Below are 12,271 nucleotides of genomic sequence, written 5' to 3'. Positions count from 1 at the left end.
GTCGTCGCCCAGGCTGGAGTGCAGGGGCGCGCTCATGGCCACCGCCGCGTCCACCTGCTGGGCTCCGGCGACCCTTCCGCCTCAGCTTTCTGCCTAGTCGGAACTGCGGACACGTGCTACCGCGCCCGGCTGGTTTTTATCTCACTGTAGAGACGAGGTCTCGCCAAGTCGCCCGGGCCGGTCTCGAACCGCGGGCTCAGGCGATCCACTCGCCTCGGCCTCCCAAAGTGCTGGGAGGACAGGCTGAGCCACCGAGCCCGGCCTGGGCCTTTTTTAGAGGGTGGACAATCACTCTATGGATACAAGCGAACCACAGAATCACGATGCTAGTACTACGTTCAACTAGATGGAGTCCTGCGTGGTGGCACACGCCCGTAGTCCCAGTGCTTTGGGAGGCCGAGGCGAGAGGATCTCTTGAGGTCAGGTGTTGAGACCAGCCTAGGCCACATCGCGAGAGCTCCATCTCTGCCAAAAAAGCAAGGCTAGGGGGGCATGCCTGTGGTCTCAGCTACTTGGGAGGCTGAGGCAGGAGGATCACTTGAGCCTCAGGGGTTCCAGGCAGCAGTGAGCCGTGACTGCGCCATTGAACTGCAGCCTGAGTGACAGAACAAGAGGCTGTCTCCAGAAGAAAGAAAGCAAGAAATAGAGAGGGAGGGAGGGAAGGAAAGAGAAAGAGAGAGAGGGGGAAGGGAGGGAGGGGAGAGAGAGAGAGAGAGAGAGAGAGAGAAAGGAATGCCCATTTTTATAGGGCAAACCCAACAGAGGCCCTTCCTATGGTTTAACCAAATACCATTAGGAAATCCACACAAGTAGCTTCTCGGTGAAATCTGGGAAATGGACAGTGGGTGGAAATGAGATAACAAATGACGCAAACACTCACCACACCATGACTTTGTCTATAATCCCTTCTGTGTATGAGACTACCTTATCAATATTCAGTCAATATCACAGGGCAGATGGTGTTGCCCAGTGCTGGGACTCCATGTGGAATTCAGTGGCCCCAAGTTCAGACAACGGTGAGCTCCAGCTCTGACTGTCATCCCGGGGAACATCGGAAGCCCCCACCTGTGGCCCTGCGTGTCCTGGTTTTGCTGCTTTTTAGAACGTGAAGGTGTGTTGCCCTAAGGCCTACGTTTCGCCTGTTTCTTTGGTTCTTTAGGAACGTCCACCCAGAGGTATTCATGAAAGGAAGTCCAGTCTAAATTCAGGAATTCGGACTATCAAACAGAGATCACGCCGGCAGAGCAAGGTGTTCTCAGCTCGGGCTGTGCTAACCCAGCCTTTCCTGCCTTCACTTTGATCAGGCCAACGCCAGCTTTGCCCCCTAGGACAGTGGACAGTGGGCTGTGCGGTCTCCTGGCTAAAGGGGGCTGAGTGTTGCCCGCCCAGCTTTTTTATCTGGCGTCATTTACCCTCGTGGGTTCAGGGCCGACTCCAGCTCACCCATCATCTGGGCCGGTTTGGGCCCAGCCATGGCTCTGAATTTGAAAAGGGAAGGTCTGGTCCGAGGAGGGAGGTGGCTGGAAGGCCCCTGCGGACTCACCTCGTGGAATGGACGTAGTGGGGGCTCCGGACCCGCAGGTCTGGCGTGGACGGCATGCTGGCCTGGGAGTTCCAGGGAGGGAGGCCGCGGCTGGGGCTGTTCTGCAGGGAGTTGCTTCCTCCCCCGGCCTCGGCACAGCTGCCTGTGCTGGGGAAGCGCTTGTGGCTGCTGCAAACCCAAGGAGCTCACGCTGTCACCGCCACCCCGCGGGCACCTTTCCCAGGGGCTGGCTAGCTCCGGGCAGGGGTCTCGGTGCAGGGAAGGCTGGCCCAGGGCTCCCTCCTCGCTCCCACAATCTCCGCTGTGGCTCTCAGCCTCTCCCGCGCGGTGGGTGGGGGTCCTGGTCCCCAACAGCCCGCCGCCAGGCAGCGTGAGATGGAGACCTGTGCGGGCCACCTCCCTAGCGGGCCTGGTGGAGCTGTCCTGTTCTTGCAGTTTTCACCTTCCAAGGGACAGATATTCACCTGCTGGACCCCCACTTAGAAAGACAGAGCCGCAGCCCAAAAATGCCTCCCAGAAAACCCTCCCTGCCGAGTCGGCCCTGTAAGGAGCTGAGAACCTGCAGCTCTGAGTACAGCTACTTGGCTCCAGAATTCTGCTGGATGACGGTTTCGGGCACTGAGTCACACTCTGGGGTTCCTAGGAGCGGACTTTCACACGTCACTGTGGAACAGCGTGGCCTAAGGGTTTCTAATTCCTTCCTGTGGAACGTAGCAGCATTACAGCCATCTGCCACCACCCTGATGCCAGCCGAAGCCCGGACTTCCCTTGGAGCGACAAGCCTGCACTGCCGCAGGCCTGGGAGCAGAGGGCGCCCCGAGCCCAGCGCGCCGAGAGGCAGGCCCCGGGGTGGAGCTGTCGGCTCACGGGGAAGGCGGCCCCTGGGGTCGCCACTTGGGGCAGCCCTTGGACTTGTCGGAAGGAGGCAGGGACCCTGCGAGCTCCTCTGGCCGTTGCCACGTGACTCACCTGGAATGGCTGTGGGAGGAGCGTTTCTTGACCTTCTCGTAGGGCTCGTCCAAAGAGGACTCGCTCCACATTTTGGGCTTGATGGGCGACTTGTCGTAGTCGTTGCGGTGACAGTGCATCTGGCGGAGTCCCTCCAGGGACTGGGGAGGAGGGGGCCTGTGGTGCGACGGTGGCCGAGGGGGGAGTCCCTTGTGAGGCGAGTGTAGGGGGGATATTGTGCTGGTAACCTGAGAGTCTTCTGCACAGGGACAGAGAGAGAGGGGCTGAGCCTGGGGCGTCCTTCCGACAAGGCCAGACGGGGACCCTGGCCTGGCATCAGCCCCTCGGAGCCACTCGGCCGCATCCCCTCCGCTCCCCCACCCGGGCACCGAGGAGCCCCCTGGCTCGCCCCCGGCTGCCCGGACAAGTCGAGCCAAGCCAGCCCCCACCTGCAAACAGAATGACACGCGGACAGACGCATCGCCTTTGATCAGCCACGGATCGAGTGGGGTCTGAATTTCATTGAATACCCTCAAGGAACCATTGCTTCACACCAAACAGCAGAATGGGGTTATGACTCTCCTGAGTTTCCTTGCAGCGGAGGCTAAGTGGCTGATCTGCTTGGGGGGAGTCTGAGCTCCATGAGAGTTTTGTCTGTTTCATGCACTGCGGTAGCCTCAGTGTGGTGAATGCAACTGACATATAGTAGGTGCTCAATAAACACTGGTGTGGGGGGGGGAATGAGTGAAAGTGTATCTGTCCAGTGTAAATTTCTGCAGGGTGGACCTGGGTATCTACTCTCTTGCTTTTTATTCTCTGAGTTATCTATACTCTTTTATCTGTTTTATTTTTATGGTTTTGGAGATGGGATCTCGCCCTGTCTCTGAGGCTGGAGCACAGCGGCGCAGTTATGGCTCACTGCAGCTTCAAACTCCTGGACCCGAACTACTGGTCTCAAGTGATCCTTCCCCCTCAGCCTCTCAAAGTGCAAGGATTACAGGTGAACCACCGTGCCCAGCCTATATTCTCTTTTAATCTGCTTTCATATATTTTAATTTTAGAACTGCCTTTGGGAAGGAGATGGGTTACAACATGTTGAGTATTCGTAAAGTATTCCCTGCCTTCAGGGGAGCATGACCTAACACCTCGTCTGCTGAAGGACTTTTGGAGAAAGCACACTCGGTTGGTCTAGGAGGTGGTGTGGGAGAGGCTGGTCTTGAAGGACTGACAGGAGATGGCCGAGGGGGGAGTCCTCCTGCTGAGAGGAGGAAGAAGGAAAGGGCTTGCGCCAGGGCAGGAGGCAGGAGGGCAGAGTGCCGGCTGCAGGCGTGTCCAGCTGGGTAGAGGCTGGTGGGCCGGGGCAGAGGGAGGGAGGGAGGAGCTGGGGTCTGTGCAGCTGGACCTGTGTGGTGACAAGCAAGGAGGTCAGCTGATGGGGACCCTGAGCTTCAGGCTGAGGAGTCGGGTTTTGGTCTGAAAACCACAGGAAAACTTTGCAACGTCTTAAGCACGGGTGCGTCGGGGTGAAAAAGTCCTCAGCCTGGGCAGTGTAGCGAGACCTCGTCGCTACAAAAAATAGAGTAATTAGCTGGGCATGGCGGTGAAAGAGATAGAAAAATTAGCTGGGCATGGTGGTGCGGAGAACCTGTCGTCCCAACTACCCGGGAGGCTGAGGAGGGTGGCTCCCTTCAGTCCAGGAGGTTGAGGCTGAGGCGAGCCGTGATTACACCACTGCACTCCAGCCTGGGCAACAGAGTGAGATCCCAACTCGAAAAAAAAGAAAAAAAAATCCTGGTGCAGAATTATTCACCCGGTAGGGTTCAAACATGAGAAAGACAGGGAGAGGCCCCAGGAAGGGAAACGTCCATGAAGACACCGGGTGGGGTCGCTCACCGTGGAGGGGGAGAGGATGGAGCGACCCAGCCTTCTTAGGGAGGGCAGAAGTGACAGCGGGAGCGGAAAAACACACAGGTGCAAGCCTCCAAACCCCAAGCGCCTTTCCCTTGCCCTAAGTCCAGGTCTCATGACTGTTCACAGCCTGATCCTCGGTCCCCCAGCCTTGGACATCCACTGCGCTTCCAATCTCCTCTGCCCCTCAGATCAGTAAAGGAGACACCCCCAGAGAAACAGCCTGCAAGAGAAGTCTGGAGTGTGGAGAGAGGTAGGGATGCCCCTTAGGGAGCTGGGGTGGGGTGGGGGTCTGGAACATGGGAGGAAACGGGGATCATGAACGATGCCACAAAATTCCCTGTCGCTCCAGCAGCTCCTGGGTCACAAGGGAGTCTCACTAAATCGCTCTTCTCTCCCCAGGAGAAACTGGGGTCCAGAGGCCAACTACAGGGTAGGAAGCTCTGATACTCAAAGTGAGTCTCCCCCTTACTCACCCTACCCCACCCCCATCCCTTGCAGCCCACGTCCTCCCCACCCACATAACGAGCAGACAATAAAAACATTACAATCTGATTTCTACGAGCAGGCCCAAGACGCCCGGGTAAATAACCCACCAGACTTTCCCTCACATCAAGAGCGATCATGATTATTATTATTGCAATTATCATTATTACGACGACGAGGGTAGGTCTTTTATGTTTTCCCTCTGAATAGCCACTTAGGACTGCCTGAGGTTTCCCTGCAGGGCCAAAAAAATTATCTGCCACTTAATAGATTTCCATCTAATTAATGCCCTCGTGTAATTAATGCCCTCGCCTCCCAATGTTTGGGTTATAAATTCACAGGAGGATCATCAGAGATGGTTCTGCGTTTGGCATTCTGGCTTCCCTAGGTATGATACAGGCAGGGGCGGGACGGGGGGAGGGAGGAATCAGTTCTGGTTTTCTAAGAATTTCCCAGGAAAACATCCTGGCACCTGCTAGGTTTTAGGAGTTCAGTGGGAAATAGAATTTCTTGTTTGTTTGTTTTTTGTTTTTTGAGTCGGAGTCTCACTCCGTTGCCCAGACTGGAGTGCAATGGCTGCTCCCGGCCACCACAGCCTCGCCCTGCTGGGCTCCGGCGATCCTTCCACCTCAGCCTTCCAAGTAGCCAGAACCACAGGCGCACTACCATGCCCGACTAGTTTTTGATTTATTGTAGAGACGAGGTCTCGCCAATTTGCCCGGCGGGTCTCGAACCCACGGGCTCAGGCAGTTCACTCACCTCAGCCTCCCAAAGTGCGAGAGTACAGGCTGAGTCACCAAGCCTGGGTGAATTTTTTTTTTTTTTTTTTTTTTGAGACAGAGTCTTGCTCTGCTGTCCAGGCTACAGATTCCTGGGCTTCAGCAATCCTCCCGTCTCATCTTCCTGAATAGTTGGGACTCTAGGCACATGCCACCATGCCTGGCTATTTTTTTATTTTATTTTTTTTACAGATGGGGTATTGCTATGTTACCCAGGTTGGTCTCAAACTCTTGGCCTCGAGTGATCCTCCCGCCTTGACCTTCCAGAATGTTGAAATCATAGGCGTGAGCGACCAGGCTTGGCCAATAATGTGACAATTTTAAAGACCTGACCAGGTTTCTAGAGGGACATCGCCTCTTTCCCTTTCACCATTGTCTTGGGAAGCGACAGAGGGTGTGTTTTAGTCCTTCTCACTCTCCCGGTCGCTCGTGGTCCGTTTCGATCTTTGACTTGGGCTCAAATCAATTTCTACCCCTTTCTTCCAGATATTTTGAACAGCCAAAAGGAAAGTATACACAGCGATTGGATTCTTGGTCTTGTTCCAGGTGTGCTTCTGGCTACAGTGACCACCTTACATCTTACCTCTAGGCCATAGGAAACACCAAAATTCCATCAACACGTGTTTATGCAGCACCCACCCCCTCCCAAACAAACAGGTGATTACCAGGAAATGAGAGAGCTCACAGGGAACAGCGGCAGTGTGGACCCGGCTCATGCCTTTACACAGGGCTGTCCCCAGTCTACACCCGGCTTCACCCCTGTCTAACCGGAATGCCAAGAGACGGGTAAACCTACCATCCTCAAGGACGAGGGCATCTGAGAGGGAGCTGTCTTCACTGGCAATATTTCCATCTGAGAAGACAGAAAGCAGAAGCCTATGAGCTTGGCAGATTCTATCAACAAAGCCCCACCCGTAAAAAGAGCGTGGCCACCATCCTGAATTCTCTTTACGATCAGAACCCATGAGGAGCAACAAAGGTGCCGCCGGGCTTTTCTCTGGACCGTCCCTGTGGGCGTGGCTCACCATCCCCACCCGATGCCTGGGTGCGCCCCTGTCTTTGTGTGTCTGGGCTCTTGTTTCCCCGGGAAGCTGCGAGGCAGAGTGGCTTGGTACCCAACACAAAGGCTGCCCCAGCCCGGATAAGCGACCCCAGCGTCCCAGCACCAACTCAGGGCATGTACTGACGAAACCGATGGGAGCGAGCTGCTATTATTTTACAAACGCGAAACTCGGGCTTGCTCTTATGGCAATAAATGGTGTCTCGAGAAGCTTCTTCAGTCATTAGCAGAGAAAACAAGCGTGCTAAGTACAAACTCGGTCTCGCCCAAGCTCATGTTTATAGGCACCATTCAGTTAACCATGCCCAAGAGGGAGACAAGGAAAGAATCCACCCAGTTTCACTGCTGGGGAAACTGAGGCACAGCAAGGGAAGAGTGGTTTCTCCGAGGTTGCTCTGCTCTTCCAGCAAAACGAGCCAAGGTCCCAGGTCCTCAGTTTCCGAGTTTAGTGCCTCATCCCTTGAAATAACAGGCGGAGGGTCTGGCAAGAACTGTAATGAGTCCCCTAGGTCTAGTGGTCCCTTGGAGGCTTCCACAGTTGGGAACCCCGAGGGTATTTGAGGGGGCAGAAGGAAGTCTCCAACACGGCGTGAGACAGAGACGGACAAGCCGATGGCTCCGTTAGGAGGTGGGGAAAGTTCGTGGTCTTGGCCAAGGACGAGAGGGCAGTCGGGCAAGATGGTCATTCCAAATTTCTTAGAACAAAAGGATTTTGTTTTTGAGTTGGGGTCTCACTGTATCACAGCTCACCACAGCCTCAAACTCCTGGGTTCAAGTGATCCTCCCACATCAGCCTCTTTAGTAGCAGGGACCACAGGCGTGCGCCACCATGCCCAGCTCATTTTAAAAATTTTTTGTAGAGATGAGAGGGCTTGCTATGTTGCCCAGGCTAGTCTCCTGGACTCAAGCAGTCCTCCTGTCTCTCAGAGTGCTGGAATTACAGGCAGGGGCCACTGTGCTCAACCAAGCAAAGGACTTTTTAAATTTCTCCCTCTTTTTAACTAGGAATTCACTTTATTCATGTTTGATGGACTGTGAACCATTGGGAGCTCTGACTCTAGTATCTTAGAATCTCCACCACACCACTGCTTCCCTAGAATGCCCAAGAGCTTAGGTTGCAGATATATATATGTGACCAAATATATATAATATTAAATTTAACATTACTTTTTTTTCCCCTAGAGATGGGGTCTCTCTAGAATGCCCAGGCTGGATGGCAGTGGCTATTCATAGGCGTGATCATGGCGCACTACAGTTTTGAAATCCTGGGCTCAAGCGATCCTCCCCTCACAGATTCCTGAATAGCTGGGTCTACAGGCGCACACCAACACACCAGGTCTACTTTCTATTTATTTTTTTAGAGATGGGGTCTCACTATGTTGCCCAGGCTTGTCTTGAACTCCCAGGCTCAAGTGATCCTCCTGCCTCAGCCTCCCAAACATGACTACAGACACATGCCACCCCCCCCACCTAACCATTTTTAAGTGTACAGTTCGGTGGCATTAAGTACACTCAGATGGTTGTGTTTGGATAGCGTTTTCATTTTCCCAAACTGGAACTCTGTACCCATTAAGCAATAACTCCTCGCTCCTCCCTTGCCCCAGCTCCTGGTGACCACAATTCTGCTTTCTGTCTTTCTAGAGCAAAAGTATTATAAACATGCATACGCTGGGAAGGGATACTTGACATGTATTTTCAAGGACTGGCTGACTTAGAAAAAAAAAGGATTCTAACAGTTTGGGGAACTTGATGCTTGTTGGTGGAATTATGAGTATTTCCTTCGGAAGTTTTCCAAATGGAATCACCTATATTCCTAACACCTGACCACAGCTCAGAGCTCTGGATGATTGGGGAGCGGGGGTCCAGTCCTCTCTTGGGATAGGAGACCCTCAGAAACAGAGTCAGACAGAGGGCATGGTGGCTGAGCAGAGACTGCTGGCCCAGGGGGCCTGGTCATGGAGAGGGGTCTTTGCTGCTGTGTACCCCGGTCCCCTCTCTCCCTCCAGACTTGGCCAGAACTGGTCAGATCAGGCACTTGAGAATGTCGGAGCCTGGGCTAGCACAGTCACCTTGGCCCAGCTCCCAGTGATGGCTGAGAGGAGGGTTCGCTCATCCCAGCAGGCCCTTGGGGGGGGGCGGCAGGGAGAGGCAGTCAGTGGTGACAGTGATGGCCCCAACCATCTAGTCTCTTTCACCTGCGGACCTGAGTGCAAGAGGTTACTCTCCTATGGTATCAGGCCATTTTATGGACGGACCCTTAAGGCACAGGGCAGTCAAAGAGCTGCTCAGGTCACGCAAGGACCAGGCACGCGACCCAGTGTCCGAGGCCCAGGAGTGGGGGTGGGCGGGCAGCCGTGGGCACTGACCGTCGATGATCAGCGATGCCCTCTGGGTGGGCTTCTTCCCAGACTTGATGCGGTTCTCATTGATCGCATTTTCGATCTCCTGCAACTTCTTCAGCGCGTTCAGATACGAGGTTTTTCTTTGTTTCTTCAACTTTTTGCTGACATTGGGGTCGCTGGCCAGGCGGCGGGCAGCCTCCGTGATCTGGGACTGGATGGCGAACTCCCGTTCCAGGCGTTCTAGCTCAGCTTCCTGGGGGGTGGAGAGAAAGCCACAGCTCATGTTACTGGGGGCGCAGAGCAGGGTGACACCCATCCTCCCCACTCTGTGTCCCCTGCCCCCAAGGCAAACTGCCCCAAGACACGCCACCAGCAAGCCGGCAGTCTCAGGGCCCAACCCCAGCCCTGGGTGCTAAGATAGTGGCCCACTCCACAGCCTCTGCCTGCCACAGGCCTTGGGCACACCTGCTGTCACGACCCCTGGCTCCTGTTGCCATCTGGGGACAAGTGTGAGTCTGTGCACTGTCACCATCATTGAGGACAGAGTTCCCAGGCTGCAGGTCGTGGGTCGCCTGGCTTTGTTCCTACCGTCTCCAGCGAGGTTCACAGAGACAAACCAAAGCCTTTTTTTTTTTTTCTGAGTTGGAGTCTCAGCCCGTCGCCCAGGCTGGAGTGCAGTGGCACGCTCACGGCCACCCTAGCGTCGACCTGCCGGACTCCGGTGATCCTCCTGCCTCAGCCTTCCCAGCAGCTGGAACTACAGGTGCGCGCTACCCCGCCCGGCTAAGTTTTGATTTATTGTAGAGATGAGGTCTCGCCGAGTTGCCCGGGCTGGTCTCGAACCCGCGGGCTCAGGCAATCCACTTGCCTCGGCCTCCCAAAGTGCTGGGATGACAGGCTGAGCCACGGAGCCCGGCCAAACCAAAGCCTTTATAGATCCCCAGAGCCCACTCGGTTGTCATGTCCTTCCCACTTTGGGCCTAGGACGTGGCACTATTTCTAGAAAAGCCTCTGTCGTTCCTCTCTGGGGGTTTGCTAACTGGGCGCTCATGCCTGCATCTAACCCACTGGTCCCTGGACTCACGTCTTTTGAGTCCCTCCTGCGGGGACACATCTCACTTATCCGTGTGACTTTTGGTGGCTCCCCCGGCTGTCCTCCTCAGCCTGCCGACCCTGCTGGGCTACGCCTGGGTCCTCCGGGGGGCATGGACGGTGGGTGGTGGTGGAGCCAGGTTCCCCAGGTTCCCTGGGCGGACTTCTCTCCCGGGCCACCCCTTCCTTGGACTGAGAGGAGGAGATGAATGGGTTTCTCTTCCAACAGGGTCTTGAGCTCAGAAGAATGAAGCTGTCAGAAAACGCCTGGAGGACCCAGTGGATGACACCCCGGTGGCAAATTTGGGGGGTCCCTTCTGTCCCCTCTGCCAGCCAACCCTCTCCCCTGCATGGGTGTGGACCCCAGCTGCTGAGGGAGGGGAGGAGGCAGCTTGTGTATGTGTGTGTGTACAAAATTTAGGGTGAACGCAGAATCCCCCAAAGTTTGTTTGTCCATTTTTTTTTTTTTTCCAGTCTGGATCTCACTCTGTCACCCAGGCTGGAGTACAGTGGTATGATCATGGATCACCACAGCCTCAACGTCCTGGGCTCAGGTGATCCTTCTGCCTCAGCCTCCTGTGTAACTAAAAGGTGTGTATCACCATGCCCAGCTAATTTTATTTATATTTATTTTAGAGACCAAGGTCTTGCTGCACTGCCCAGGCTGGTCTTGAACTCCTGGGCTGAAGCAATCCTTCTGCCTCAGCCTCCTAAAATGCTGGGATTACAGGCATCAGCCACGGAGCCTGCCAGGTTGTGTATTTTTCTGTTTCCTCTCTTCCTGAGTGAAAACTCTCCGCTCAAAGCAACACTTTAAGATTTTGAGTTGCAGGCTATTACCCTCGCTGGTGCAGGGGCTAGAAGCCTGGGCATCGCTGGGGGCCTGCCAGAGATGGACAATCTCTGTGTAACCCATACCTAGTAAACCCACGACAAAGGCATTGGTGGCTTCTCCAAACACTGAGGAGACTGGGCATCTGGCCTAGGAGATTCATGGTCACACTGAAGTTTGACCGGAGCGGATCCAACCAAGCAGGAGGAGGTCACCACCATGTTTGCTGGAATCAAAGGCTCTTTCTGTCCAGTGGCCCGAGAAGACATTCTCACCTTCGGGGACAATGTGCCAGCCTGGAGGCCTCCTTCAAGGACAAGTTTTGAGCCTGATTTCATTTGCTTTGGGGCATTTTAAGCTTGAAGAAAGCAGGAACCAGGGGCCAAAGGAGGAGATGAAGGTTACACGAAACTATTCATTAGATAATAAACTCCTTCCAACTCTGGCCGCGTTTCTGCTCTCAGAGGGAGAAGAACATCGACATGGAATCCCGCTCGGGGTCTTAAAACAGGCGAGTCACCAAGGGACACAGACTGTGCTGAGTTTGGGCTCCACCAAGCAGCTGTTCTCAGGCTGTGACAATAGCCCTGGCCCGAGACGCTGACCTGGAGGCTTGTGGGGAGGGGACAAATTCTCACTGCTTAGACTGAGACAAGGACAAGGCTGAACTCCCCACCCTGTCTGTGCCAGGCGTAGGCTGCTGTAGACACAGAAAGGCAACGTGCATTTCCAGGAGCTGCAGGAGAGCCAAGGCCAAGCTCTTCCTGCCCAGAGGAGTCCTGCAGAATGCCCGCTGCTTCTGTGCTGGCTCTTTTTACTAGCTTGGGCAGGGATGGGTGAGGGGACGCGGAAATGATGGCATTCCCAGGGAACTCAACTATTCCTTACTTAGAAGTGGGAGGGTGAGGAGACATGGATGTGACAGCATTCCCAGGGAACTCAACTATTCCTTACTTAGAAGATGAAACTCTGAAAAGACTTATGGGACACGGGAGGAACTTTTTAAAGTTTGGCCTCTAATCCCAGCACTTTGGGAGGTGGAGGCGAGAAGATTGCCTGAGCCCATGGGTTTGAGACCAGCCTGGGCAACTTGGCGAGACTTCATCTCTACAATAAATAAAAAAATAGCTGGACATGGTGGTGCACACCTGTAATTCCCGTTGCTTGGATGGCGGAGGTGGAAGGGCCGCCTGAGCTCAGCAGGTGGAGGCTGCGGTGGCTATGAGCATGCCACTGCACTCCAGCCTGGGCAACGGAGTAAGACTCCAACTTAAAAAAAAA

The 12,271-nt window shown here is 54.7% G+C and overlaps 1 protein-coding gene across 1 annotated transcript in view; it reads right to left on the bottom strand.

Annotated features, from left to right (window-relative positions):
* Positions 1-1,518: 1,518 nt before the first annotated feature.
* Positions 1,519-12,271, bottom strand: part of FRMD4A (FERM domain containing 4A) — a 91,571-nt gene continuing 80,818 nt past the window's right edge. The window contains exons 10-13 of the mRNA XM_008052020.2: positions 9,091-9,319; positions 6,461-6,517; positions 2,513-2,750; positions 1,519-1,711 (exon numbers count right to left, since the gene is read on the bottom strand). Of these exons, the coding sequence (XP_008050211.2) occupies positions 1,540-1,711; positions 2,513-2,750; positions 6,461-6,517; positions 9,091-9,319 (696 nt within the window). The 3' untranslated portion in view covers positions 1,519-1,539. The remainder of the gene's footprint in view (positions 1,712-2,512; positions 2,751-6,460; positions 6,518-9,090; positions 9,320-12,271) is intronic.

The sequence above is a fragment of the Carlito syrichta genome, unplaced genomic scaffold (genome assembly GCF_000164805.1).
Source record: "Carlito syrichta isolate Samal-C Ts95f unplaced genomic scaffold, Tarsius_syrichta-2.0.1 Scaffold253559, whole genome shotgun sequence".
NCBI lineage: Eukaryota > Metazoa > Chordata > Mammalia > Primates > Tarsiidae > Carlito > Carlito syrichta.
The sequence above is the reverse complement of the archived record's forward strand: the minus strand, read 5'-3'. Positions and strand labels throughout refer to the sequence as shown.